This window comes from Centruroides sculpturatus, unplaced genomic scaffold (genome assembly GCF_000671375.1).
Source record: "Centruroides sculpturatus isolate CEXI.00-Female unplaced genomic scaffold, Cexi_2.0 scaffold574, whole genome shotgun sequence".
Lineage (NCBI taxonomy): Eukaryota > Metazoa > Arthropoda > Arachnida > Scorpiones > Buthidae > Centruroides > Centruroides sculpturatus.
This window is the reverse complement of record NW_019384740.1, coordinates 51,363-77,674: the sequence shown is the minus strand read 5'-3', so window position 1 is coordinate 77,674 and position 26,312 is coordinate 51,363. Positions and strand designations below refer to the sequence as shown.

Here is a 26,312-nt window from a genome sequence, read left to right as displayed (position 1 = left end):
TGTATAATTTAAATGTGCAATTAATTAAAAACTGAATTTAAGAATCTTTAGAAGCAAAATTGTTTTATTTTTTTTTCAGATAATCTAAATTTTTTTAACTTTATAAGCAAAAAAATTAATCTAACAATTTTTTTACTTTTTAAAATCAAAATTAAACTAATTATTTAATATTTAATCCGTGTAATTATTATTATTATCATTATTATTATTATTATTATTAATTATATTAAAGGCACATAAATTGTATTTTTTAAAATAATTTAAAACGAAAATTACAGGTGTTTTACTCGAATTTTATATACTTTCAAGTACGTTACATAAGGTGGAATTCGTTTAAAGGATGTTAACTTATAACTAATTTTCTAAAAAATTATTATAATTTATGATTTTTTTTTGGATATTTTTTTTATATATCACAGTTTGAAGCGATAAGTCGGCCATTTTTAATTATTATTACCTTGTTTTTATAATTACACGTTATGTACGAAGGCTCCTGAAGTGTTTTTCTTTAATTATTATAATATATTTTTCTGATTTTTTAGAGAAAAAACCGGCATTTTTGACATGGAAAGTCGATAATCGCGCGAATGCGATACAAATTTTCTGTTTTTATTTATTTTTTTTTTACAAATTTAACAATAAATTTCCATGGGTTACGAAGGCTCACCCGAGGATGACATGTGCTCGTGATGGGCAGAGGATACTGTAAGTAGATGAGAGGAAGATGAGGAAGCCGAAGATGAGGCATTGGAGCGTGGCCATCGTTGGTGGAGGGATGTCAGGCTGGAATTTATACTTCCTCCAACCCCACCTTGGCTACTCCCATCTTTATCATTACGTCTACCGCTGATGTCACCCGCTTGCTTCAATAGTTGGTAGATGGGATCTACGTCTTGTTCTGTAATTACCAGACATAACAGGTTCTTGGTTCACACATTTTGTTTTTTTTTTAAATATAAAATATCTATTTATATTTATATTCATAAGTACGCAATAAATATAATCAGTCGGATCCCCATCCCGTTGCCTACCTGTAAAATTAGGCAAAAATGTCCGAAATTCGCATAAATAAACTTTGATTTCTAATTAATTAATATCTAAACCACGATGCTGTATCGATAAATAAAGTAAATTTTAAAAAAATAACACATTTAAAATTAAAATTCTTATCTTAAATTGAAGTAGAATAGTGTAAGATGAATAATTAAGCAATGAAGTAAACGTAAAAATGATCGTGAAGATAAATAATCAAGCACAAAAGTTCCTAACGACATTTGTAGTCTATCAATTGATAATGGAGATAGCGCTTTTTTATCTTTTACTCTCCTTGTAAGTTTAATTGGCTAATCGTTACTCCGCCTCCTTCAATCAGCCAATAGAGTAACGGTTTAAATTTCAAATTCAAATTCTCGAATAAAATTTTAAAAATTAGATTCCTAGGTTCATTTTGTGCTTAATTAAACCGAATTTTTGCTTCTTCATTAAATCGTTTCGATAAATAATTAGCTTTTCCGATTATTTATCATTAAAATATGCCAAAATTAGCCTATGCAATACGATTAAAAACAGTGTTAAAAGAGCAAAGACAAGCAAAAGAAATGGAAATCCGACTGTAAAAATAGTTATTCATGCAAATTATAACTATAAAAAAAATTCTATAAACTAAAGCTCTAAAGCTGTAAATTATCGTATTATCAGGCCAATTACATGCCTGCTACTTATGTATAATTGAAATTTAATCTATAATTCTATCTATACTATTGAAAGATGCATAGAAATAGCATTTTTATTAGTTGGAAAGAAGTAATAGAGAGAAGATATTTAGCACGTCATGCAAATTAGTGCTGTATTTTCTATACCGAAGTCAAATTTTTTTTTTGAAGAAAATAAAAAATAAAAAAATGAAATTAAAAGTGTGTTCGATGATAGTGGAAGACTCGTGGTTGCACCTGTCTCTGATGTAGATATATTCACCACTTACTATCTTCTTCGGGTTCTGTTGCCAACATTTTCGTTTCGATCTCAGACGTGGACTTTTGTCTTCTCAAAAGACGTGGTTTTGGCTGTTTAAAAATGGAATTTTGTTAGAAAAAAGTGAGGTTAAATCATAAATAATTAATTTAAATTTTCAGAATATAAATATAGGTAAAAAGTGTTTTTTTTTTAAAAAAAAAATTATACGTGACGGAGAATTTATTATTCTAGATTTTCGGCTTCTTTTAGGTTACAGTTTTACCTCCTTACTGTCCTTAAGGAGATGAAAATCTTGAAGAATTGTGGCTTCGTCTGGGTTTAGGTATTTTAATTTAGGTGTACCAACAAAATTTATATTTATATTACGTAAGAATTACATATGTATATTCCAGATTTTAACCTATTGTAAGTTACAGCCATTAAAGAGCTGAACGTTTTGTAGAATTATGAGTTTTATGCATCTTGAATGAGGAATACAAAAGAAATTTTCTGTGTAGGAAATGATATATAGTATATGTATATCAGTTCCAACTCCAAGACTCTAAAGAATTGAAAGTCTTGAAGTTGGAATTTGAAAGTACAGTACAAGGAACTGATACTTTCAGTTCCAGTTCCAAGACTTAGTTCTTTATACTTTAATTATTAAGGAGCTTAAAGTCTTGAATAATTATGATTTTGTGTATCGTAAATAGGAGATCAGAACAAGATTTTGTATAGAATTAACCATTATATCTGACAGGAAACCTCTATAAGAATTGCAGTAGGAAGAGCAATTTAAAAACAAAAAATATTGGAGAGATAATTTTAAAAATCGTATAAAAGATTTAAGAGGCAAAGGCGTAGTTTAAAAATAGGGAAAAAATATCATTTTANCGACATTTGTAGTCTATCAATTGATAATGGAGATAGCGCTTTTTTATCTTTTACTCTCCTTGTAAGTTTAATTGGCTAATCGTTACTCCGCCTCCTTCAATCAGCCAATAGAGTAACGGTTTAAATTTCAAATTCAAATTCTCGAATAAAATTTTAAAAATTAGATTCCTAGGTTCATTTTGTGCTTAATTAAACCGAATTTTTGCTTCTTCATTAAATCGTTTCGATAAATAATTAGCTTTTCCGATTATTTATCATTAAAATATGCCAAAATTAGCCTATGCAATACGATTAAAAACAGTGTTAAAAGAGCAAAGACAAGCAAAAGAAATGGAAATCCGACTGTAAAAATAGTTATTCATGCAAATTATAACTATAAAAAAAATTCTATAAACTAAAGCTCTAAAGCTGTAAATTATCGTATTATCAGGCCAATTACATGCCTGCTACTTATGTATAATTGAAATTTAATCTATAATTCTATCTATACTATTGAAAGATGCATAGAAATAGCATTTTTATTAGTTGGAAAGAAGTAATAGAGAGAAGATATTTAGCACGTCATGCAAATTAGTGCTGTATTTTCTATACCGAAGTCAAATTTTTTTTTTGAAGAAAATAAAAAATAAAAAAATGAAATTAAAAGTGTGTTCGATGATAGTGGAAGACTCGTGGTTGCACCTGTCTCTGATGTAGATATATTCACCACTTACTATCTTCTTCGGGTTCTGTTGCCAACATTTTCGTTTCGATCTCAGACGTGGACTTTTGTCTTCTCAAAAGACGTGGTTTTGGCTGTTTAAAAATGGAATTTTGTTAGAAAAAAGTGAGGTTAAATCATAAATAATTAATTTAAATTTTCAGAATATAAATATAGGTAAAAAGTGTTTTTTTTTTAAAAAAAAAATTATACGTGACGGAGAATTTATTATTCTAGATTTTCGGCTTCTTTTAGGTTACAGTTTTACCTCCTTACTGTCCTTAAGGAGATGAAAATCTTGAAGAATTGTGGCTTCGTCTGGGTTTAGGTATTTTAATTTAGGTGTACCAACAAAATTTATATTTATATTACGTAAGAATTACATATGTATATTCCAGATTTTAACCAATTGTAAGTTACAGCCATTAAAGAGCTGAACGTTTTGTAGAATTATGAGTTTTATGCATCTTGAATGAGGAATACAAAAGAAATTTTCTGTGTAGGAAATGATATATAGTATATGTATATCAGTTCCAACTCCAAGACTCTAAAGAATTGAAAGTCTTGAAGTTGGAATTTGAAAGTACAGTACAAGGAACTGATACTTTCAGTTCCAGTTCCAAGACTTAGTTCTTTATACTTTAATTATTAAGGAGCTTAAAGTCTTGAATAATTATGATTTTGTGTATCGTAAATAGGAGATCAGAACAAGATTTTGTATAGAATTAACCATTATATCTGACAGGAAACCTCTATAAGAATTGCAGTAGGAAGAGCAATTTAAAAACAAAAAATATTGGAGAGATAATTTTAAAAATCGTATAAAAGATTTAAGAGGCAAAGGCGTAGTTTAAAAATAGGGAAAAAATATCATTTTATGTTATTATATATTTAAAATTTAATTTATTCAAAAGTTCCACAAAGAATTAAAAAATATATATGTTTTAAGTAAGTTATAAATAAATTTATAAAATTCTTAAATTAAAACATAAAGATATATCAATATTTATCACATTACATATAGAATATATATATTATAATATGCAGTATAAATTATAGAAAATATACAGTAAATACTTTAAGTAATTAAAATACATACAAAATTAATTATTTAAGCCAAAAAAATAGCATTCTAAATACTATTTTTACCTGGCATTTGCTAACTTTGTCTTGACAGTCAGCATGTACGTTCATTTTACACATCTTACATTTCAAACCTTGACGGACGTGTCCTTTAAATTTAAAATTTCTTAATTAGTTATTTAATAAATAAATAAATAATTTATCAAATTTCGACAAATTAAAATAATCACCTCGTAGAATTTGACTACAATAATCACAAGGTGTAATTTTTTTGTATGTGTATTCTTGAAAGATATGTTGACCAGTATCAAGAGGTGATGGTGTAGCTGACTGAGGCCTAGTAGGTCCTTTACCGTTTTTCTTATCCCCCAAATCGTTCCTAACGTAAAGAATTAATTATATTCGGCTATAGAAAAGTCTATTCTTCCACTTAAATATATATATACAGGATGGCCTAAAAGTCGGGCAACCGAATATCTTGCCAGCAACTTAGCAACACACGAGCTTAGTCTCTACACTGGTTAATCGACTTTTGGGCTGTCCCGATTTTTATGTTAATTAAAATTATTCTTTAATTTATTAATATTTAACATTTAATTTGCGTTCTTTTTTTTAAAATACACGAATTATTTTAAGTATAATTTTTGAAGCATTTTTATATTTAATTGAATTTTAGAAACTTAAAATAATAATAATAATAATATTATTAAGATAATTAATTTGTTGATAAACATTTTTAAAAAATAAATGATCATCAGGAACAAATTACAATTTAGGTTAATGCTAATTTGTCATCCACGACACAAAAAAAACTCTTTTATCTTTATTAAATTAGTTTCCTCCTGTACATAAATGTATAACCGAGTTATAAATAACTCACTCCAACATTTTACAGATGTTCTTTTTTTTTAAAAAAAAATACAATAATTTTAAGTCTCCAACAGGCATTTTTTCGTCGATACGTTGTTAAAAACCTCACAAATCTGCGTTAATTACTTAAATTTTTTACAAGAATATAAAATATTTCGACAGTGATTTAATTATTCGTAGAATTAAAAACACTTTCCGCGTAATTTTTTAACGTAATTTTACTGTTGAAAGTCGTGTATAAATCACAAATCTTATCGGGAGTCAACCTATGTGCCAACGTGGAAAAATAGTTATATACACGTAATTTTTATATATATTTTTTAAAGAAAATATAAAATTTTATCGTTTATACAAGTCATATCTTACATCTTAAATCTTTTGATTTATCGTAGATAGGTCACATTACTTTTTATTATGCCTTCTACTGTGTGGAATAGTGGGAGTAGACACGTATTTTTTTAGTTTATATGGTAAATTCGAAGGTTTAAACGAAATTTGTTTAAAAAAATTCTTTTTATGTTTATTCTAGTAAAAATTATAATTTATGTACTTTTTTTAAATGAATTTAAAGTGTTTAAATTCGCTGTAAAATCGCAGTAATTAAACATAATTAATGCGGTTACCTATCCATCGTGTATAAAAAAACGAATTAATTAGAATTAAATTTAGTATGGAAAAATTAAATTGTTTTAATATTTCGGGGTAAAAATTGGATGTTAAAATATAAAAATAAACATCTGATTTTTTTAAAAGTTTACATCATATTTCTATCTTGAATAGTTGAAAATGTATTGAATTACAGTCTGTAGATGTGTATCTCTTGGTGTGCGAGTCATTTTTTTTATGTTCTCTCCTCCATTATGAGCTTCAATTTAATGTAAATTCACTAGTTCGTGTTTTATATATACAGTAAAATTCCCCTAACACTGTAATCTCGGATATGTGTTCAATTTAGTGAGGTGCCCAACATAGAAAATAAGAGAAAATTACATTCATCTTCTCTACTTTCAATTGATATTCCTCTAAATTGGACTTATGGTAAATCTCAAGTTGGACAACCTTATATTTCAGTGAAATTTTGACATAAATACGTGTATATATTAGTGTAATGAAGACATTTGTGTAATAAATACACACAGATTTATATAGAACTACTTTCCAGTATGGATGTCCAACTTGAGTGATTTTATTGTGTTTCTGGAAAATTTAAACAATTTATTTTATGTTTTACATAAATATGTTAGGGTGATTCGTGTAATAAATATTCATAGATTTATTCCTAGTGTGTATGTCCAACTTTTACTATATTTCTGCTAAACTTAAACACATTTTTCAACTTTCTGTACAGTTACATACTTTAAATAAATATTTGTGTTAAACATGATAGAATTAATATTGTATTTGTGTAAATACACTTGTCGATTTACATAAAATTGCATTTTGTACTACGCAATTTGAGGGATTTTATTCTAATTCTGCTGAAATCACACTTAAAAATGTGTATAAATCTGTTAAATATGTTAGAATGATTAGTGTATTTGTGTAATAAGTACACATAGATTTACAAAAAAACATACTAAAAATTACATCGATTTATTCCAAGTATCAATAACTATACATAGAAGTTACGGTGGATACAAGGAATCAAGAAAAAACAAAGAAATAATAGAATCAAAATAATAACAATAATAATAATAATTAAACAGAAATTAGAAAAATTGACAATACTATATACATAATTAAATTATACATTTGTATCTATAAACATTCCAGTTATGTACAGACACTTTTCTATTTTAAATTTCATAAATTTATGCATTCGCAAAGACAGGAAAGAAAAAAAAATTATATAATTTCTTATTTTGTTTTTAATAATCTAATTTACAAATAATAATAATAATCATAATAATAAGAATAATAACAAACAATCATCTACATTTTATCATAATTTCGTTTATTTTTACATTAAAATATTTTGCAAAATGTTAAAGTTTAACGCTTAACGTGCATAAGTAATACATGCAAAAATTACACATTAATCACATACATACACATGCAACATTAGTTAGTTTCAGTTAGTAATTAACGTAAAGGTATTAGAAGAGGGGAGAACCTATCAGTTGTGTAATTGTGTGTATTGTTTAAAATTTGGAAAATAATTAGTTACATAATATATATATTTTTCACTTTTTGTNCTTTTATTCACAATAAAAGAGAGAGAATACGTGTTAAATTCTAATTAAGAATCTAATTATAAAATAAAAATCTGTCATTTATTTACCACTTGTCCAGATTCGTTTTCGGCTCTCGGTGCCATAAATAAATGGGTTTTTAGAGGTGCCGTCGCCTTTTCTAGGTTGAGTGTTTTTATAAAATTGACTAAATCCGTTTTACTGTTAACATTTCTACATGCCGAACACAGATTATCGTAATGGTTCCCTTGTTCTCTTGCCTGTAAATAAAAACCATAATATATTATATTTAACAATAAGTAAATACAAAACAGGACACGTTGATAATAATTTGAATAGTTTCCAAAATGTTTCTATCAAACTGCATTACAATACATTGTAAGAACAACCATTTTAATGACGTCTAGGGGTTAAAAAAAGGCCTATTTCGAGAAGGTCGACCTTGTTGACATTTACGTACCTTGCTTGCCAACATTTCGGCAGCGGCCACCATAGAACCAGCTACAGTATCGCTAAGGTCCAGGTATACATGCTCTAATTCCTGAAACAAACAATATAAATTACACACCGATACCCCAACGTTATAATATATCACACAATGGCTTCTTCTTTCTAAAGAGACAAATGAATTTTTAAAGTGTTTTTTTTATACGTGTTCCCCTCTGTAATGGTTTAAGTTTAAGTTTCTATAATAAAATTTCACGGGTTTGAAACAATATGGACAGTAAGAGGTCAACCAAGAAAGCAAATATTAAACAAGCACGTAAACACTTATAAAATATTTTGATATGTTTATATTCTCAGTTGCATGTTGAATATATTATACCTTTCTTTCCTTCCACAAGGTAAATGTTATCAGAAACATGTGAAAAAATATTAAACTTTCCATATTTTCAATCAGGTGTAGAAGGAATTTTATATAGCCTATATATATAAGTCCAGTTTGAATTTATTTTATTTTTAAATTATATAAGTCCAGTTTGAATTTATTTTATTTTTAAATTATACTTTAAAAATGTCTTTTTATAAACTGTCATTTCGTCACAAGCTTTTAGACACTTGAGCATATAAATCACAAACGATTCTTCTTTATCTCCCACACCCATTGTTTGTTTGTTTTTTTATGTTTTCTTGCAAAGATTGAACATCAAAGTCTTACTTTTCTGGCATATTGATGCTACCAGTCTTGAGGCTTCGGAAAGCTTTTAACCATTTATTCTTCATACCGGCTGTGCTACTTGTCGAGGTTTTTCTATCTCGATTGTGTTGGTTTTCATCAGAATGGTTCCCTTCTTTTGAAGCAACCAATTCCAACTGGACAGGAAATGAAAAAGAAAGAAAATGTATATATATATTTCGAGTATTATTCGTGACATAACACAGTACAAAACCTTGTATAGTGTTTCTTTTTATCAACGCTACAGTCAAACCTTGATTTAGCGCCCTCGTAAATAGCGATACTTTACTAAAGCGCCAATAAATACAGGTATGTAGACTTTCCTCGCGAATAGAAAACCCTTCAATGTCTGCAAATTATTGTACATTTAGTATCACTAAGTCTTGTGCTGAAATTGTCACTAAATCGAAACAAACTGTGGTGCTAAATCGAAGTCTGACTGTGTCTTTAATTGTAATAATAATATATTTTAATTACCTGAGCTCTAACAGCAGCTAAATGAATGTTTGCTACTTGAAGATCGAAACGTTTCATACTAATATCTTCTTGTAATTCATTTGATTTGTTATATAAATTCGATTCTAAGCTCCTGAAAATATGAAAAAAAATCGATAAATTTAATTATTCATTTTATTATTTTAAGATAGAATAAATGAAATTAATCAAACAGTTTTATTTACATTTTTATATGTTTTAAATGAATAAATTATAGTCTAAATATAAAGCGATCAATCAATTAGCGTAACACTATATGAATTATGTAGGCGTAACTATTAATATCAAATAACATTTAATTGGTTATTTAATATCTACGTTATAATATTCCGTTACTTAATTAGCCGAAAGCAAATAACCAATCATTTTGAATTAGTTTATAAAACTGAACCAATCATAGAATGTTTGAGAAATAGGCGTGAATTATTAATTTTAATTTCTTCCCTTCCTTTTTATATACAAATACAAATCACGTGGGCATGGCTATTAATAATAAATAAAGTTAATTGGTTATTTAATATCTACGCTGTAATACTGTTATTTAATTTGTCGAAAGCAAATAACCAATCATTTTCAATTAGTTTATCAGCCAGAACCAATCAGAGCACGAATTTATTAATAAAGGCGTGATTCGATCAAGGATGAAATTTATTTTTCTGTATTTTTACCTAGAAAATTGGCAATGGATTTAAATGTTAATTGACAATTTTTTTGAAGTGAAAAATTTCTGTTTACAGAATTTCTATTCCTTTGAAGTAATTTTTGTTTTTTAAATTAACATTTATTTATTTTTACTTTTCGAGAAGTCATCTTTTTAAAAACATACATATACATAAAATAACAAACGTTTAATGTTTCACTAAAATATTTTAACCTATTTATACCTCTGTTGCAGTCTAGTCAGCGAGTCTACTGCTTCTTGCAATTGTCTAATTTGCGATTCCAAGTTGGAAACATCTTGTCTCAAGCTTTGTGAACGATTAGGCAGTGACAAATGGGCGATTCTCTCAACTACCAATTCGTTTCTTAACATTAACATGGGATCGGGTGTCTGAAACGAAGCACAATATGATCAATTGTTATTATTTTATGTATAATAATTATGTAGTTTATCTAAGTCACAACGAAACTATACAAAGTAAACTCGTGTAACATTATTGATAACATTAATAAGTAAATATAAGTCGTACTCGTAAGAGAGAATTCTTACAATCTCTTACAATATTTAGCAATCGTGATATAAATTCCGAATGCTTGCAAAAGCACTCGTCTTAATACAAAGTTCTAACTTTCCTGTTGAATTAATTATTCACGAGTTGGAATGAGGAGTAAATAAATCTGGAATTAACGATCCTTTTATTCACAATAAAAGAGAGAGAATACGTGTTAAATTCTAATTAAGAATCTAATTATAAAATAAAAATCTGTCATTTATTTACCACTTGTCCAGATTCGTTTTCGGCTCTCGGTGCCATAAATAAATGGGTTTTTAGAGGTGCCGTCGCCTTTTCTAGGTTGAGTGTTTTTATAAAATTGACTAAATCCGTTTTACTGTTAACATTTCTACATGCCGAACACAGATTATCGTAATGGTTCCCTTGTTCTCTTGCCTGTAAATAAAAACCATAATATATTATATTTAACAATAAGTAAATACAAAACAGGACACGTTGATAATAATTTGAATAGTTTCCAAAATGTTTCTATCAAACTGCATTACAATACATTGTAAGAACAACCATTTTAATGACGTCTAGGGGTTAAAAAAAGGCCTATTTCGAGAAGGTCGACCTTGTTGACATTTACGTACCTTGCTTGCCAACATTTCGGCAGCGGCCACCATAGAACCAGCTACAGTATCGCTAAGGTCCAGGTATACATGCTCTAATTCCTGAAACAAACAATATAAATTACACACCGATACCCCAACGTTATAATATATCACACAATGGCTTCTTCTTTCTAAAGAGACAAATGAATTTTTAAAGTGTTTTTTTTATACGTGTTCCCCTCTGTAATGGTTTAAGTTTAAGTTTCTATAATAAAATTTCACGGGTTTGAAACAATATGGACAGTATAACCAAAGTCTAGGCATTGTTCCAAGTTAGTTTTTTTTTACAAGGAGAATTTCATTGTTTTTCTATTGTACGCTTTGTATTATTGATAAGAAGCCAGATTTACTATAGGTAGAGAATACTTACTTCTAGTAATTTCGGTAATATTTGCGCGTGATAATATTCTAGCATCCCATTTGCAGCTCTTAATTGTTGGACGTATGCATTATGCATGTCGTAGTATTCAGCTAGTTGAGCATGATTTCTGGAACTAAGTAATTTCTTGTATGCATCACTATAATCTTGGTGGCACTGAAAGATAATTTCATACTTTAAAATATTGCTTTTTTCTACAATTTAATAGTAAATATTTTACTAAATTGATAATTATAAAAGTTGGAGAACGTGGTAAAGAGGTAGAAAGTAGATTTTCTAAACATTTTTATTTTAAAATTATTCTTAAATTCTGGAATTAAATTCGAGTCCGGAATTCCAGAAAATAAAATTTAATAATTTTTTTGAATTTTTTAATTTCTCTAAAATTTTCTTTTTATTTGATTTTCATGCTGTATTTTCGTTAGTTAATAATCTAAGAAATTAATTAAAATAACCCAAAAAAAACCTAAAAGTTGTGATAAAATTCTATAAATTAGAAAAAATTAAACTGAATTAAAAATTTAAGTAAATTTTCTTTGGATTTATGAATCTGTTTTAGTTTAAGAATCAGGAAACGGTGAGAAATTTTAATAAAATTCAATATATTTTCTAATAAAAAAAAATTACTCAAACTTCCAATAAAACGCAAATTAAATTAATAAACACAACTCTACGAGAATGAGAAAACTGCCATTATAGACAAATATATTGGCATGGTTCCTAGACGACAATCGAATTTTTAGAATGTCAAGACATTAAACAATATCACAAAATACATTTTTAAAATAATAAACCAATTAAATTTGTCGTTACAGACAGTGTTCTTCTGATAATAGACTATAGAAGTATTGTTTAAGTTATTTTTCCTTTTGATCTTTTCTGTTGCTATATTGTAAAATTTTGGCAAGGATTTCGAAGAAGAATAAAGTAGCCATTGTTATTGTTTGTCGTTTCTAAACTTGTTCTGTAGTTTATTCGAAGGATCAATGCATTGAACTAAGTAAACCAAGCAACTGTTGAATGTCGCCACTTGATACAACTGTTTAAATATATATATATTTTTCATGAAGAAAAATATTATAACAATAACAAAATACGTTTAAGTAGCTTCTTTACAAATATTTCACGTAAAAATTATTAATTTATTTCTGTTAAAATTCAAGAAAAATCCCTATAAGGGTGGAGATATGCTTTGTAAAATATAACAGTAAAATAATTAAATTTTATGCATTTAAATTGTAAATATTTTATTAAAATTAAATATATACATTTTTTTTTATAACTTTTATAATAAAGTTAAGCTGGCTTTTTTTAAACCAAAAAAAAAATCTACATATAAATGCATAATTAATATTATTTTTTAACTGAAGGTTTTTTTTTATTTTTCTCAAATTTATTTATTAAAAAAAAGGTTTTAAAAAATAAATAATATATAAATTCTTGTAAGAATCTTGATACTTTTTTGTATTAATTTAATTAAAAATTTATTTTGCAATTTGTAATTTTTAAAAAAGTTTGTTTTTTTTTTTCTTGTTGCATTTTTTTGGACATATGTTAGCATTTTTTAATTAATTATATTTAATTTTCTTCAAATTAAACTTATTTCCCTCTTCCCAATTTTATGCTGATTTAGTTAATTGTATTCTTAAATAAGAAAGAAATTTAATCAAATATAATAATAAGAATTATCTAAAAGTAGTCATCTGAATTTTGTTTATAATGGAACAAATATTAAATTATTTTTAAAAATTTAAAAATAAATTGTTTTAAACATAATATTATCTTTAAATTAGCTTCTAAAAATTTTAAAAGTTTATTAAATAATTTAAATATAAAGCACACAAATCTATCCGAAATAAATTCCTAAACAGAACGTGTTTTGGCTTTGGATGGGGGTCTGAACCCACGCTTCTTCTAACTTGTCGAATCTTCAACGAACACTTATGAAAAGATGTGGGTTCACATTCCACACAAAGCCAAAACCTACTCTGTCTAGGAATTTCTTGGTTGGGTATTAATTTATGCTTATACATTTTAAATTTCTATGAAATTTTAAATGCAAGCTAAGCATCCATCTAAAGAATTTCCCAGACAGAATATATTTTGGTTTTGGACGTCACTTATAAAAAGTCGGATCTCTAACCAATACAAGACAATTATTGGTTAAAGGAATCAGAACCTTTTGTAATGAAAGTTTTGCAACAACTAAGCGTGGGTTCTGTTCCTATAATTTAAGGCTACAACATATTTTTTTTTTTTCTGTTTGGATGTTCGGGTTTTTTTCTGTCGAAGGTCACAGTGGTTCCTTGTTTATTATTTAATTGCAGTTTTCAAAACTAATGTGTAAATTTACTTACTACGTTCTTCCTTCTTTATTTTTAAAATTACAATGTGCAAGTTTTAGTTTCCTTGCTTTGTATGTCAATAACAAGCGATCGCCTTTGTGATAAACTTATACAAAAATTTACAATCGCTGCCACTTTAGGGATTTAAAACTGAGTTTACTTGTAAAGCAATAGGGGTTTTAAAAAATATACAAAATTATATAGACTTTGTTTAGCAATTTATAATAAATTTTGTTAAACAGAAGTGAAAATTTCAATGAAAAACATTCATTGAAAAATTAGCTACTTGACAAGCTATTTTCATGGAATTTTATGAAATAAACTTCAAAAATAAAAATAATAAAAATTCAAAGAAAACCCCCATATTGAAATTCACAATGTGGACGATTGCCAGAAACAACAACGTTAGACTCAGTCATCTGATTGACTTTGCCAACATCAGCAAAATTTGCAAAGCATAAAAATCACTTGTTAACATGTTTAAATATTTAATTAACATTATTTTCCATTATCAATAATTAAAATTGTAATTATAATTGACGTCAAAACATCGCCAGGAGTTGCGAATCCACTCCGCTCCGGATATATCAAGTGATGACGGGTGCGACTTTATAAACGGCGGTTTCATAATAATTTTAACAATTTCTGCAAATTTTTTTTGAATAAATTAATTAATTGTTTTATTCACTTTCTAAAACTGCCGGTTTTTTCTATTAAATTAAACAAATAAACTTAAGTTAGACGTTACTATTTGGCAAGCTAACAACTGAATTGAGAAAGCGAAAACAAGATTTTTTTGAGCTACTTGACAAGCTATTTTCATGGAATTTTATGAAATAAACTTCAAAAAATAATAAAAATAACCATTCTTACCTTTTTAAGCAATTCTTCTGCTTTATTTAAAATCGTTTCAAAGCTTTCTCTATGTAGAAAAATTTTCCTAGATTGAATTTTTCTGTGGAAAGTCTTTTCCAGTAACATCATACCTTCATGCTGTATTTTCGTTAATTAATAATCTAAGAAATTAATTAAAATAACCCAAAAAAAACCTAAAAGTTGTGATAAAATTCTATAAATTAGAAAAAATTAAACTGAATTAAAAATTTAAGTAAATTTTCTTTGGATTTATGAATCTGTTTTAGTTTAAGAATCAGGAAACGGTGAGAAATTTTAATAAAATTCAATATATTTTCTAATAAAAAAAAATTACTCAAACTTCCAATAAAACGCAAATTAAATTAATAAACACAACTCTACGAGAATGAGAAAACTGCCATTATAGACAAATATATTGGCATGGTTCCTAGACGACAATCGAATTTTTAGAATGTCAAGACATTAAACAATATCACAAAATACATTTTTAAAATAATAAACCAATTAAATTTGTCGTTACAGACAGTGTTCTTCTGATAATAGACTATAGAAGTATTGTTTAAGTTATTTTTCCTTTTGATCTTTTCTGTTGCTATATTGTAAAATTTTGGCAAGGATTTCGAAGAAGAATAAAGTAGCCATTGTTATTGTTTGTCGTTTCTAAACTTGTTCTGTAGTTTATTCGAAGGATCAATGCATTGAACTAAGTAAACCAAGCAACTGTTGAATGTCGCCACTTGATACATNTTTTAAAACCCAATATTGTATTCTAACGTAGAAAAATCATTGTTTAAATTAAAACAGCTAAAAAAAATCATTGAATATTTTAAAAAATCTGCTTCATCTTTTACAAAATTTTTACTAATTTCTAATTAAAAAAAATCATTAAATTTCATCTAGTAATATATATAATTGTTAATTACATAAAATTAAATTAAATTGAAATCATTATGACTAAATTTAATAATTTAACTTAATTAAAAATAATTAAATTCGATGTTTTTTTAGGAACAAAATTAAAAATCAAAAAAATTTAATAATAATATTTTATTCAAAAAACATTTAAGTAAACTTTTAAAGCAAATTTCTAATTTTTTTTTTTATAATTTCTATTTAAAAAAAAAAACTTTTTTTTCTTGTAGGCCCTATTAGAGAATGGAAAAAATAAATTCCATAAAATTTAAAAAAAAATTAAACAAAAATTCTAAAAACTTATTTCAAATATTTTTTTTAAAAAAATCAAATCTAAAAAAACTTTTTAAATAAATATTTAAAAAATTCAATTTTATACTGACAACAGATGTTATATTTTACATTATAAAATTTATTTATTTATTTTTTAAATTTTGAGTAGAAAATAAAACTTTTTTCTAGTTTATTAGAAAATAAAGAATTTTTTAAGCGCTTACAATTTTAATTTTCAATACGCTTACGTGTAATTTAAAAAACACAATTTATAATTAAGAAATTAAAATTTTTTTGTTCCGAATTTCTTTTATTTTTAAAAAATTGCATTTTTTTTAAAGATGAAGATCAAAGAAATTTCTTAAGTTTTTTTGAATTATTTTTGCATTTTTATTTCAGAAATTCTTCTCTAAAAACGCATTTTTAGATGAAAATTTTAAGACTTGAGATTTTTTAGTGTGCTGCCTTTATTTATTTTGTATTTTTAATAGTTATAAATATATTATTTTTCTAATTTTATTTTGAATTTTATAACGAATTCAGAGAGTTATAAATCAAAAATTTTCAGAGATTATTATTATTATTATTATTATTTTTTTTGATTTTTGCTCATCTCAGCTACTTTCTGATCGATGTTTTCTTTATAAAATTGACAAGTAAAATGTTCAAAAAAACCTTCTTTAAGTTCATTTTCATGTAGTAAAGGTAGAATATTGATGTTTTTGGATACAAAAGATGAAAAGATTGAAAATCCTATGCTTCTAACAAAACATCAAATTTCCACTTTCGTGTTGTAAAGTTTTAGTATTAGAATTATTAAAATTTAGAAGAAAAATGAATTTTTTACATTAAAAAAATTTATTAAATATCCCAATTATAAACCGAGTAACTAAGTAGTTAAGACAGTATCTAAAAAAAAACCTAATAATAATCAGTTTCTTAACTACATTAAAGTTAAATATAATCAATTCTTTAATTGCATTTAATTTAAATATAATCAATTTCGTAATAATAGCGAATTTAATTTAGTTAATTTCATTTTAAATGGTAATTGATACTTTGTATCTTTTATACCACGTGGAAAATATTTCGCTTGGCAAGTGAGTGATGGAGTAATTTAATTAAGTTAAGTTTCATTTAAAAAATCATCTAAAATTATACTTTTCAGTAAAAAAAAATCAAAAATTTTGATGGCTTTTTTAAAAAGTTTTACAAGTTTTTCTTTAATTTTTTAAGTGATTTTTTTAAGAAAATAGTTTCAAAAAATTTATAAAATATTCTTTAAAAATAACTAACATTTACAAAAAACAATTTGTTAAAACTATTTTATAAAAAATCATTAAAAACGCGAAAATATTAAATTAAACATTAAAAATATTTATGAAAAATTCTTCTAATAAATCAAAAATTAATAACTTGAAAAATTTTTCACCTTTTTAAGTTAATTTTTAAGATTCTTTTCGATAAATTTCTTAAACAAAATTAATAATTATAAAACGTAATTAATTGATTTTCATTAATTATAGTAAATTTATAACTTTCGAGTCTAAATATCTTCATTATTTAACTTAAAGGACTCTTCGTTTGATTCTTATCTTAATTGAATCTAATGATTTTATTTACAAGGTAAACAACTTAAGAAAAATTAATTTTCTAACAATAATTTAATTCTTAATCTCCAAATTAAGATTTTAAAATTCTAAAATCATTTTATGAATGCTGTTTTCATAAAAATATTCGCTACTGTTTCTAAATCTTACCTGAGAATCGATCTCGACTTCTTGAAGGAGCACTTCCCAGATCGTAAAGAGACCACTTTGATAAGAAGGTCTATAAATAAATTTATATATAAAAATATTAAGATCGTTCCTTTACATAAATCATGTACAAGTACGGGTCTTAATTTATTATTTATCATTTTTAACCCGGCTTTCATATAAAATATAATAAAAAAATTGTTAAATGGAGTAGTTTAACTTTCGTGTTAATTCCTTATTTTTTTCTGTATCAATGGATTTTTTTTGTATTAATGAATAAAAAAATATAAAAAATTACCTAGAAAAATAAGTCTTGGACGTTATTTTGTTTTATTTTTATAAATATCAACAAATTTTCCAAAAAAATTCATTTTTTTTGGATTTAATAATGAATTTTTTTATTTTCGAAATTTTTTAAAAAATTCATTTTTATTGTCGTCATTTCTTAATTTTTTTTTAGTAAATTTCGGAATTTTTTTTAATATTATTGACTCGAAACTTACTTATTTTCTGAGTAATGAATCTTTTATTCTATTTTCTTCTATAATTTTGAATCAAAGAAATCAAATCTTTCAGCTCGCTTCCTTCCATAAACATCACCAGATTTTTGATATTTATTGAATAAAAACATCAAACATTCATTACTGAATAAAAATATAATCGATAAACTTATGTTAAAAAGTGAATGTTTCGAGTTGTCTTCCCTTATTTTCTTCTACAAATATCGACAGAATTTTCGATATTATTGAAGTTTTTTGAATAAAAAAAACCTTCATTAATAAAACAGAAATCGAAAAGTGAAGAAAATGCATTTTTTACGTAATTTTTGGATGCTTTTTCTTTAAATATCCATAGATTTTTTTCCCATCTTATCGAAGAAAAACAAAGAAATTTTCCATCTTTCAGAGCATTTTCCTTGAATTTATCTATAAATTATCGATAATTTCTTGAAGAAAATTAATTTAATTTTATAAATATATTATAAAGATTAATTAAATTTTATCTAATTAAGTTTAACTTTTGTTATTTTATTTATAAATTGAGAAAGTTAGAGGTTACATACGTGAAGAAAGTCTAGAAATCTGAAACAACGTGGGGCTTGATAGTGAAATAATATATATTTTTTGATCAGTAACTGATGTATCGAGTTCAGTATTTTACAGTCGTATAGGTTGAATTTTATATTACTCCCGGTGCATTAAAAATATTGTCTGTGAGTCGAATTTCTTGTGTTTTCGAGCCTATTTTTCTTGGTATTTCCAACAATACTAAGCTCGTGTATAGAATTCCTAAGCTGTACTTTAGTAGTATCATTTCTACTTAAATCTGTATTCAATAAAGGATGAGATGCTCGAATCAGAATGGATCTTATAGCAGAATGTGTGTACAATATATTGCTTTGATCAAATAGTGTCAAGTTACAAGAAAATGCTGAATTTTTTTCTATTTTTAAAGCTGTAGAACACATTGAAAAGGGCAAAAAATGGGAAGAGAATAAATCATAAAATGGTATAAAATAATTTATAGGGGATTAAATTTAATAATAATGGGTAAATATGGAGTAGCAGTTTATATCGAGTAAGCTTGAATAAAGTAGTAGGAAGAAATGTAAAATATTGGAAATAAATAAGGAAAAATTGGAAATTAATAGGGGAAATTTGTTAATAAACCAAAAAATACTCATAAAAATCAAAAATTTGGCAGTAAAAATCTACTATTTTGCAGGAAAAACGTTATAGAAAAGGCAAAATGTGATGATGTAATAAGACAGAATTTTGAGGAAATAATGATGATAAATAATAAAAGTACGTGAAGAATTTAATAAAATAGCAGAGAAGTAATTAAAGAGTAAAATAATTTATGTAAAAAATGCAAAATTTTCAAAAAAATTCATAGTTTAAACATGCGAAAAAGCGCATCAAAGGAGGGAAGTTTAGATTTATTACACTATAAAAAGAATTTAAAAAATAAAAATAGTAAATAGTAAACAACAGAAAGTAAAACGTAAAATAAACAAAATGGAATACATAAAAAGCAAATTGGAGCAAGCAAAGTGCATAAAATAATTGATTTAAAGTATTGAAACCGGTAAAGAAATTTGAAGAACATGTAAAGAACATAAGACAATAACATTGTCTACTTGACCACACGTTTTTATATTATAAAAAACTTAATATTTCGTCAAAAAATGTTATTTTTACTGACCTTTCTCTTCGTAATTCCGCATTTCTCTTCCTGAACGTTTCAACCAAAAGTTGCAGTTCTTCAGCGTGTTGTTCGTGAATGGACGATAACTGTTGTGTAAAATCGGCAACTACAACGTAAGAATCATCAAAATGTAAATTTTAAAACGTGTTTTAAACAAATCTAAACACTAAATAAAATAGCCGAATGAATTAAATTAGAAACAATTCGTATATAAAAATTTGTAACGTTGCCAACGCTTCGCTAGCGGTTGAGTAAATAAAAAGTTCAAATTACAAAGAATTTATCCATTTAAAGCATACAAATTTTATGCGATTTTTAAGGAAATCATATAAAAAATTAATTCCGATTAATTTAATTACGATTTACTGCCCGGTATTATTAATTTCGTTGATTTTTTTGGGTAAAAACTGCGCCAGACTGCGTATCTTACAGACGAGTAAACAGAGTCGAAAATACTACAATCCTCCTTCAAAAAAGAGTTTGGATAGGTTTTTTTGAAGGAGAAAAACTGAAGAAACAAAAACATTTTCTTGATACAACTTAAAAATCGTATTCTCGAGATGACTTGGACGTAAACTCTTGTTTTTCTAGTGCTCTTTTTCCACTATCTAAAAACCTTTTAACGAAGCTTATAAATCGGATTTTTTTAGAAATTTATAACAAAATATCTGTTTATTTTTTAGATATTTTATATATATATAATATTAAATTTTTATTGGATACTTTAGCGGATCAAAAAGTTCAAGCTGGAAGAGGGAGGATATATGCTCAAATTATAAAAATAAGCTATTTTTATTGATTGGTCCTTGTTCTTAATGTATTTTTAAAGACTTTTTTCGTTTTTTTACACAATTGTACAGTCAAGTAGATTGACAATATAAACATTTATACTCAAGAACACCATCAAAAATGAGTTTGTTTGTCAGATATGTCATTAACATCTGCTTATTGTTGGATAACAAAACAACAATGCTTATAGAAGGATACGGGAGAGTTTTCTTGTGTTTTTTTAATAATAATTTATATTCAAATAAAACTAATTCAAAAAACACGTTAACTTTTTTTCTGAAGTTTCTAATTATAGTTTAAGTACTTTTCAGCATCACGAAGAGATAATCAAAGGCCAAAAGGGTATAGCAAGAATTGCGGTTACTTTCAAAGTTAATTTGCTAAATATTCAAGAAAATTATTTATAATTAATCCTATTAACGTATTAAATTTATTTCTTTGAAAGAATAATGTATTAATTATCTAAATATCAAAAAAATTCCTACTTTAGTCGAAGATTTAATGACGATCAAACGAATTAAATTATTATTTACACGTTAAATCAGAGAAAATATAAATAAACTGCACAATTCTTCTTAAATTAAACACTTTAATAAATCTTTCAAAAAAATTGATGTTTTTTTATAATGTATAATTAATCTAAATAAGTCGTATTTGATAAGATGCAGTCACACATTCTATTAAATGTCTTTATACATAAATGAAGTAACGTTAAAAATATAAAAATTTAACGTTAGAAATGGCCTCATAATTAGCATTTTAATTTACATATTCACATGTTAATGACAGTATTATAAATTTTGTTTTTAGAATTAAGAAGAGACGGCAGATGGGACAGATGCTCCAATATTTGAGGAAAAATATAAATTTTTAGATGTTATTCACAATATGCAATTCTAAAACACTTGGCTTTCGAAGTTTCAATTTATAACTTACTTCCAGGGAACTTTCCGTCTGTAATTGTTATAGAGGAGACTATTTGAAGCACAAGTGTAATTTATAACTGTTATAAGGGGTAAATGTTACGTAAGGGACTGTATATTATAAATGACACGAAAGTATATTTAATACTGTACGTAATTTATAACTGTTATGAGTAATTGTTATGTAAAGGTAACTGTTACGTAGGGGATTCTTTATTACAGCTTATAATTAAGCTGTAATAAAGGGAAAATAAGGGAAAATATAGTTATAAATTATTTATTGTGATGAGTAAGGGTAAATGTTACATAGGGAACTCTATATTATAACTTATATTAATTAAACTTTTACATTATTTAACACCAGAAAAAAGTTTTAACTTATCTCCATTTATATATCAATTATATTTTCTAATTTATCAAACTTAGTGCCAAAAAAAATTTGCATTTTCGTATATAAAATTGAAGAAGAATAATTTAAATTTATCACCATCTTGAATCATATGATTTGAGAAAACAAACAAACAACTGCTATCGATAATTTTGGCTTCTTTTAAGCCACATGAACAAATGCCAAAAACCTATGATTTGGCAGCCTTTCTATACACAAACCAATAATAAAAATTTAATTCAAAATAAATCTCTCGCTTAATAAAAAAAATTAATTACAATTAAAGTAAAAAATACTCATGAGAACGTGTTTGAAAAGTAAATTTTTTACTTAATTAAAACCGATTTAACGCCTTAGTTGCCGAGCGAAATATTTTCTACGTGATATAAAAGATACAAAAATATCAATTACCATTTAAAATGAAATTAACAAAATTAAAATTCCTATTATTACGAAACTGATTATATTTAAATTTAATACGATTAAAAATTTGATCATATTTAACTTTAAATGTAATCAATTTCTTAACTGCATTAAAGTTTATGCAATTAGTAATAATTTAGTAAACGTAACTAATCTTTTAATCAAAAATTTAATAGATTTAAATTATTATTATTATTTAAGAAATTAGTATGATTTTGTAATTTGCAATTTAACAAAAATGGGAAAAACTATTTTTAATATATTGAAGTAACGCGTAGTGTTCAGATTTTGCTAGTATTTCGATAAGAAAACTTCGCTCTTAACTTATTCTAAGCAGTAAGACGTAAGAAAGAAGTCATAATATTCAGAATAAATCGACTTCAGATTACTAATGGTGCATTATTCCAATCTGTTCAGCAACGTGCACTCGGTATGGAAGATAAACGATCTCCAACCACTACACTACAATTGTTTTTCCCCCCTATACTTTATATATAAACATTGATACGTTTAGATGATCAACTTCAAAAATTTTTTATGCCTTACGCACCTATATATATATATATTTTATTTTATTTAAATTATTTTTCTCTCCATTCCTCTCTACGCAATTTCATAACCGTGTATCAGATATAATGCTGGTTTTATTTACAATTTTCCATTTTACTTATTTAATATCCGATTAAATTATTGAAAAAAAAATTAATAAAAATTCATTTTTTTGTATCCATAAATATACATTCTAGCGAAGAAAAAAAAATGTATTTCCATTTTTAACATTAAATTTCGATATGCTGTGTATATTTTCTTCTAAAAAATTTAACGTAGAATTTTTTTTAAAATTGTTTTTAAATTTCAAATCTCTAAATAAATCCTCTGTAAATTAATTTACTTTGTTTCTATTTAAAATTTCTTTTTCCAAAAAAATTCTCTCTTAAATTAGAAAAATTTTCTTTATTTATTTTAACTTCTAAAATAATTTTTAATCCGTTTAACCACTTTAAAGTTATTTTTATGGCTTATAAAATAATAATAAAACGAATTTATTTGAATTATTTTTAANTTAATGCCAATAAAAATGAGTGTCAAAATTGATTTACTTATTTTAAGAAGTCATTAAAAAATTGTTTAAAAAATTGATTAAATTTATAAATTTAAGCACCTAAAAAAATTTTTTTTCGTTAAAAACACTAATTTCAATTTTTATTTTTTAATTTTAATTATTATTAGGATCGAAAATGATTTCTAGTAAATTAGTCACGTCAACGTTATCAAAGGACAAAAGCTAGAATAATCCATCTTTTGTGTGTGTGTGTGTGTGTCTGTCTGTGTGTTGCAGCAGATGAGGAAATGAATTTCATTAATTTATGGAATCTTTCTAAGAATTCATCAGTAACAGAAATTCTGTTACCGATTTAATTTATTCAGAGCACACATTAACACATCGGGGAATTCTACAAATCGTAATCAATCCAACAGTAAAAATTTAATAAAATTTAGCAAAATTTAATGAAATAATTATTATTTTTCGAAACAAATTCGAACTTTTTTTTTATTTTCCTGTCATGAACACGTGTCTTAAATGATTAAATATCATCATTATTCCTCTACACTAAAGACCTTTATACGGTTATAAATCAATAATTAAAATTCCCCAAGCTTACATTTCGATATAATTGTTTTTAAATGGGTTTAATTGTTTTTTTTTTTAATTTACACGCCTTTATTTTTCTTAAGAAACGTGATTTTTTTAGATGTTTATTATAGTAATGCAATGTTTTTTTTGAATATGTATTCCAACGAATGATACTACTCAATCTAAAACACAGATAATAATCACGTGGAATCGATTTTACTCCGGGTGGCAATCTTGTTAATAAACACTAGTTACTATGGTAACAATTTGAAGGATAGTAATGCCCACATATAAAATATTGTGCAAGAATTTTTTTGTTTACTTAACTTTAAGGCTTTATTAATTAACTTTTTATTTTGTAATTATTGCACTCGATACTGGTTTGATAAAAATGCAACATTAGTAGTATTAGTAGCATTAGTAGTAGTGTTGAGGTACTGACAGTAGTAAAAGTAGTAGCAGCAGCAGCAATTGGTGGTGGTGGTGGTGGTACTAGAAGGGGTGATAATGGTGATACTAGAAGTAATTAATTGGTGGTGATGATGATAATAGTAGCGCTTGGTAACGTTAGTAGCAGCAGCAGATGTACTTGGTAGCATTACTAGCAGTAGTATTAGCGGCAGCAAAAGCGATAGTAATAATATTACTGTATTAGTAAATATACTAGTATCAGTAGCTATATTATAGCATAGCTCTATATCAGTGTAGTGGCATTAACAACGGTGTTAGATTGCTGCATTTTAACATTACTAACAGTAGCATTAATAGTAACATCGGTAAATCCATTTTAGTATTAGTAATGATATCAATATTAGTATTAATAGCGCATGAAAATTGATAGATAGTGACATTGTTTAAATCTATGTCGTTCATGAAAACTTTAGTTACGGATCATGAATAATAAATGAAGTTAAAGTGATCGTTTGGCAAAGGATAAATGCAGATCAATTAAAGTATAATTGTTATGTAAAGGTAATTAAATTTTACAGCATCGAAGTAAGTTTCTGTTTGTTTGTAAAGAGCAGATTCATTAAGTTAAGATTAATTTCTTTGAAATTAAAGGAATTAAATGAATATTTTAATTTATTTTTTAAATTATCATTATTATTAATGATCTAGAATTTAATTCTGTTCGAAAATTTAATTCATATTTATAATAGATTTTTACCTATTTAAATCTGTATTCATTATAATTTAATTGAAATTTTAAGATAAATTGTTTAAAGTGGTTTGTTTTTTTGGAAAAAATTAATTAAATTTTCGTATTAATTTTATATTTAATTATGTTTAAAATTAAAAAAAAAACTAATTGTTTTATTGTTAAATTCAATCGTAGTTAATTATGTTGTGCTTTAAGACAGTTAATTTTTTTTCTGAATTAGAAAACGTTAAACTTAAATTTTTTGAATTATTTTAATTGGTGTTTTTGTAAACTTAAATTAAACTCTAAGCATTTTATATATAGAATTAATACAAAAAGAGCATTTAAATAAGTAATTTAGTAATTAATTATGTTAATAAATTATGTTTAAAATTTAAATATATATATTTTAATTTTAAAAAAGTATTAGTTTATAATTCTAATGTAATTAAATTTACTTCTAAAAATTCTTTACAGATATTTTAGAGTTTAATGATTAAATAAATAAATAATTAGCAAAGTTAATTTTGTTTTTTATTTTTGAAAAATGATCCCAAAATTTAGTAGATTTTGGAAATGTGCAAATGAACATTAATGGAGAGTGAGCAGTTTTAATTGAATTATTCAGTCGTTGGTTGTAACTATTCCTTTTCTCTATTCACTCGTAAATCTCAGACATTTAGTCAAAATGTCAAATAAAAATTAATTAATGATACTTAACTAACATTACCTTCGTCTTAATTAGGTAAAAATGTAAGAGAAAAAGCTCACTCCTCGAGAATGAATTTACCTCCGACTTTTACAAGTGAAATTTACTAGCAATTTGGGGTAACTGATGCAAAGAACATGATAAAAGTTATCTAAAACATCAAAAAAAAACATGTGATAAAACTATCCACTAATTTTAGAAAAAATAATGAAATTAATCCTCCCAAAAATAAAAATTATAATGAAAATTATTCTAAACGTAACGAAATTATTGTCCAAAAAATTTTAGTAAAAATTATCCGAAAACACAAAGAAAAGTTCCTAAAATATTGCCTGATAACGTGGTAACGATTGCCCAA

The 26,312-nt window shown here is 25.4% G+C and overlaps 1 protein-coding gene across 1 annotated transcript in view; it reads right to left on the bottom strand.

Annotated features, from left to right (window-relative positions):
- The window catches only part of LOC111628370, an 83,292-nt gene that overhangs the window by 20,439 nt on the left and 36,541 nt on the right, over nt 1-26,312 (bottom strand). Inside the window, exons 2-14 of the mRNA XM_023372144.1 lie at nt 19,943-20,051; nt 17,701-17,810; nt 14,793-14,905; nt 11,566-11,730; nt 11,175-11,255; nt 10,804-10,974; nt 10,249-10,415; nt 9,347-9,458; nt 8,852-9,006; nt 4,861-5,009; nt 4,697-4,779; nt 3,561-3,642; nt 658-898 (exon numbers count right to left, since the gene is read on the bottom strand). Of these exons, the coding sequence (XP_023227912.1) occupies nt 658-898; nt 3,561-3,642; nt 4,697-4,779; nt 4,861-5,009; nt 8,852-9,006; nt 9,347-9,458; nt 10,249-10,415; nt 10,804-10,974; nt 11,175-11,255; nt 11,566-11,730; nt 14,793-14,905; nt 17,701-17,810; nt 19,943-20,051 (1,738 nt within the window). The remainder of the gene's footprint in view (nt 1-657; nt 899-3,560; nt 3,643-4,696; nt 4,780-4,860; nt 5,010-8,851; nt 9,007-9,346; nt 9,459-10,248; nt 10,416-10,803; nt 10,975-11,174; nt 11,256-11,565; nt 11,731-14,792; nt 14,906-17,700; nt 17,811-19,942; nt 20,052-26,312) is intronic.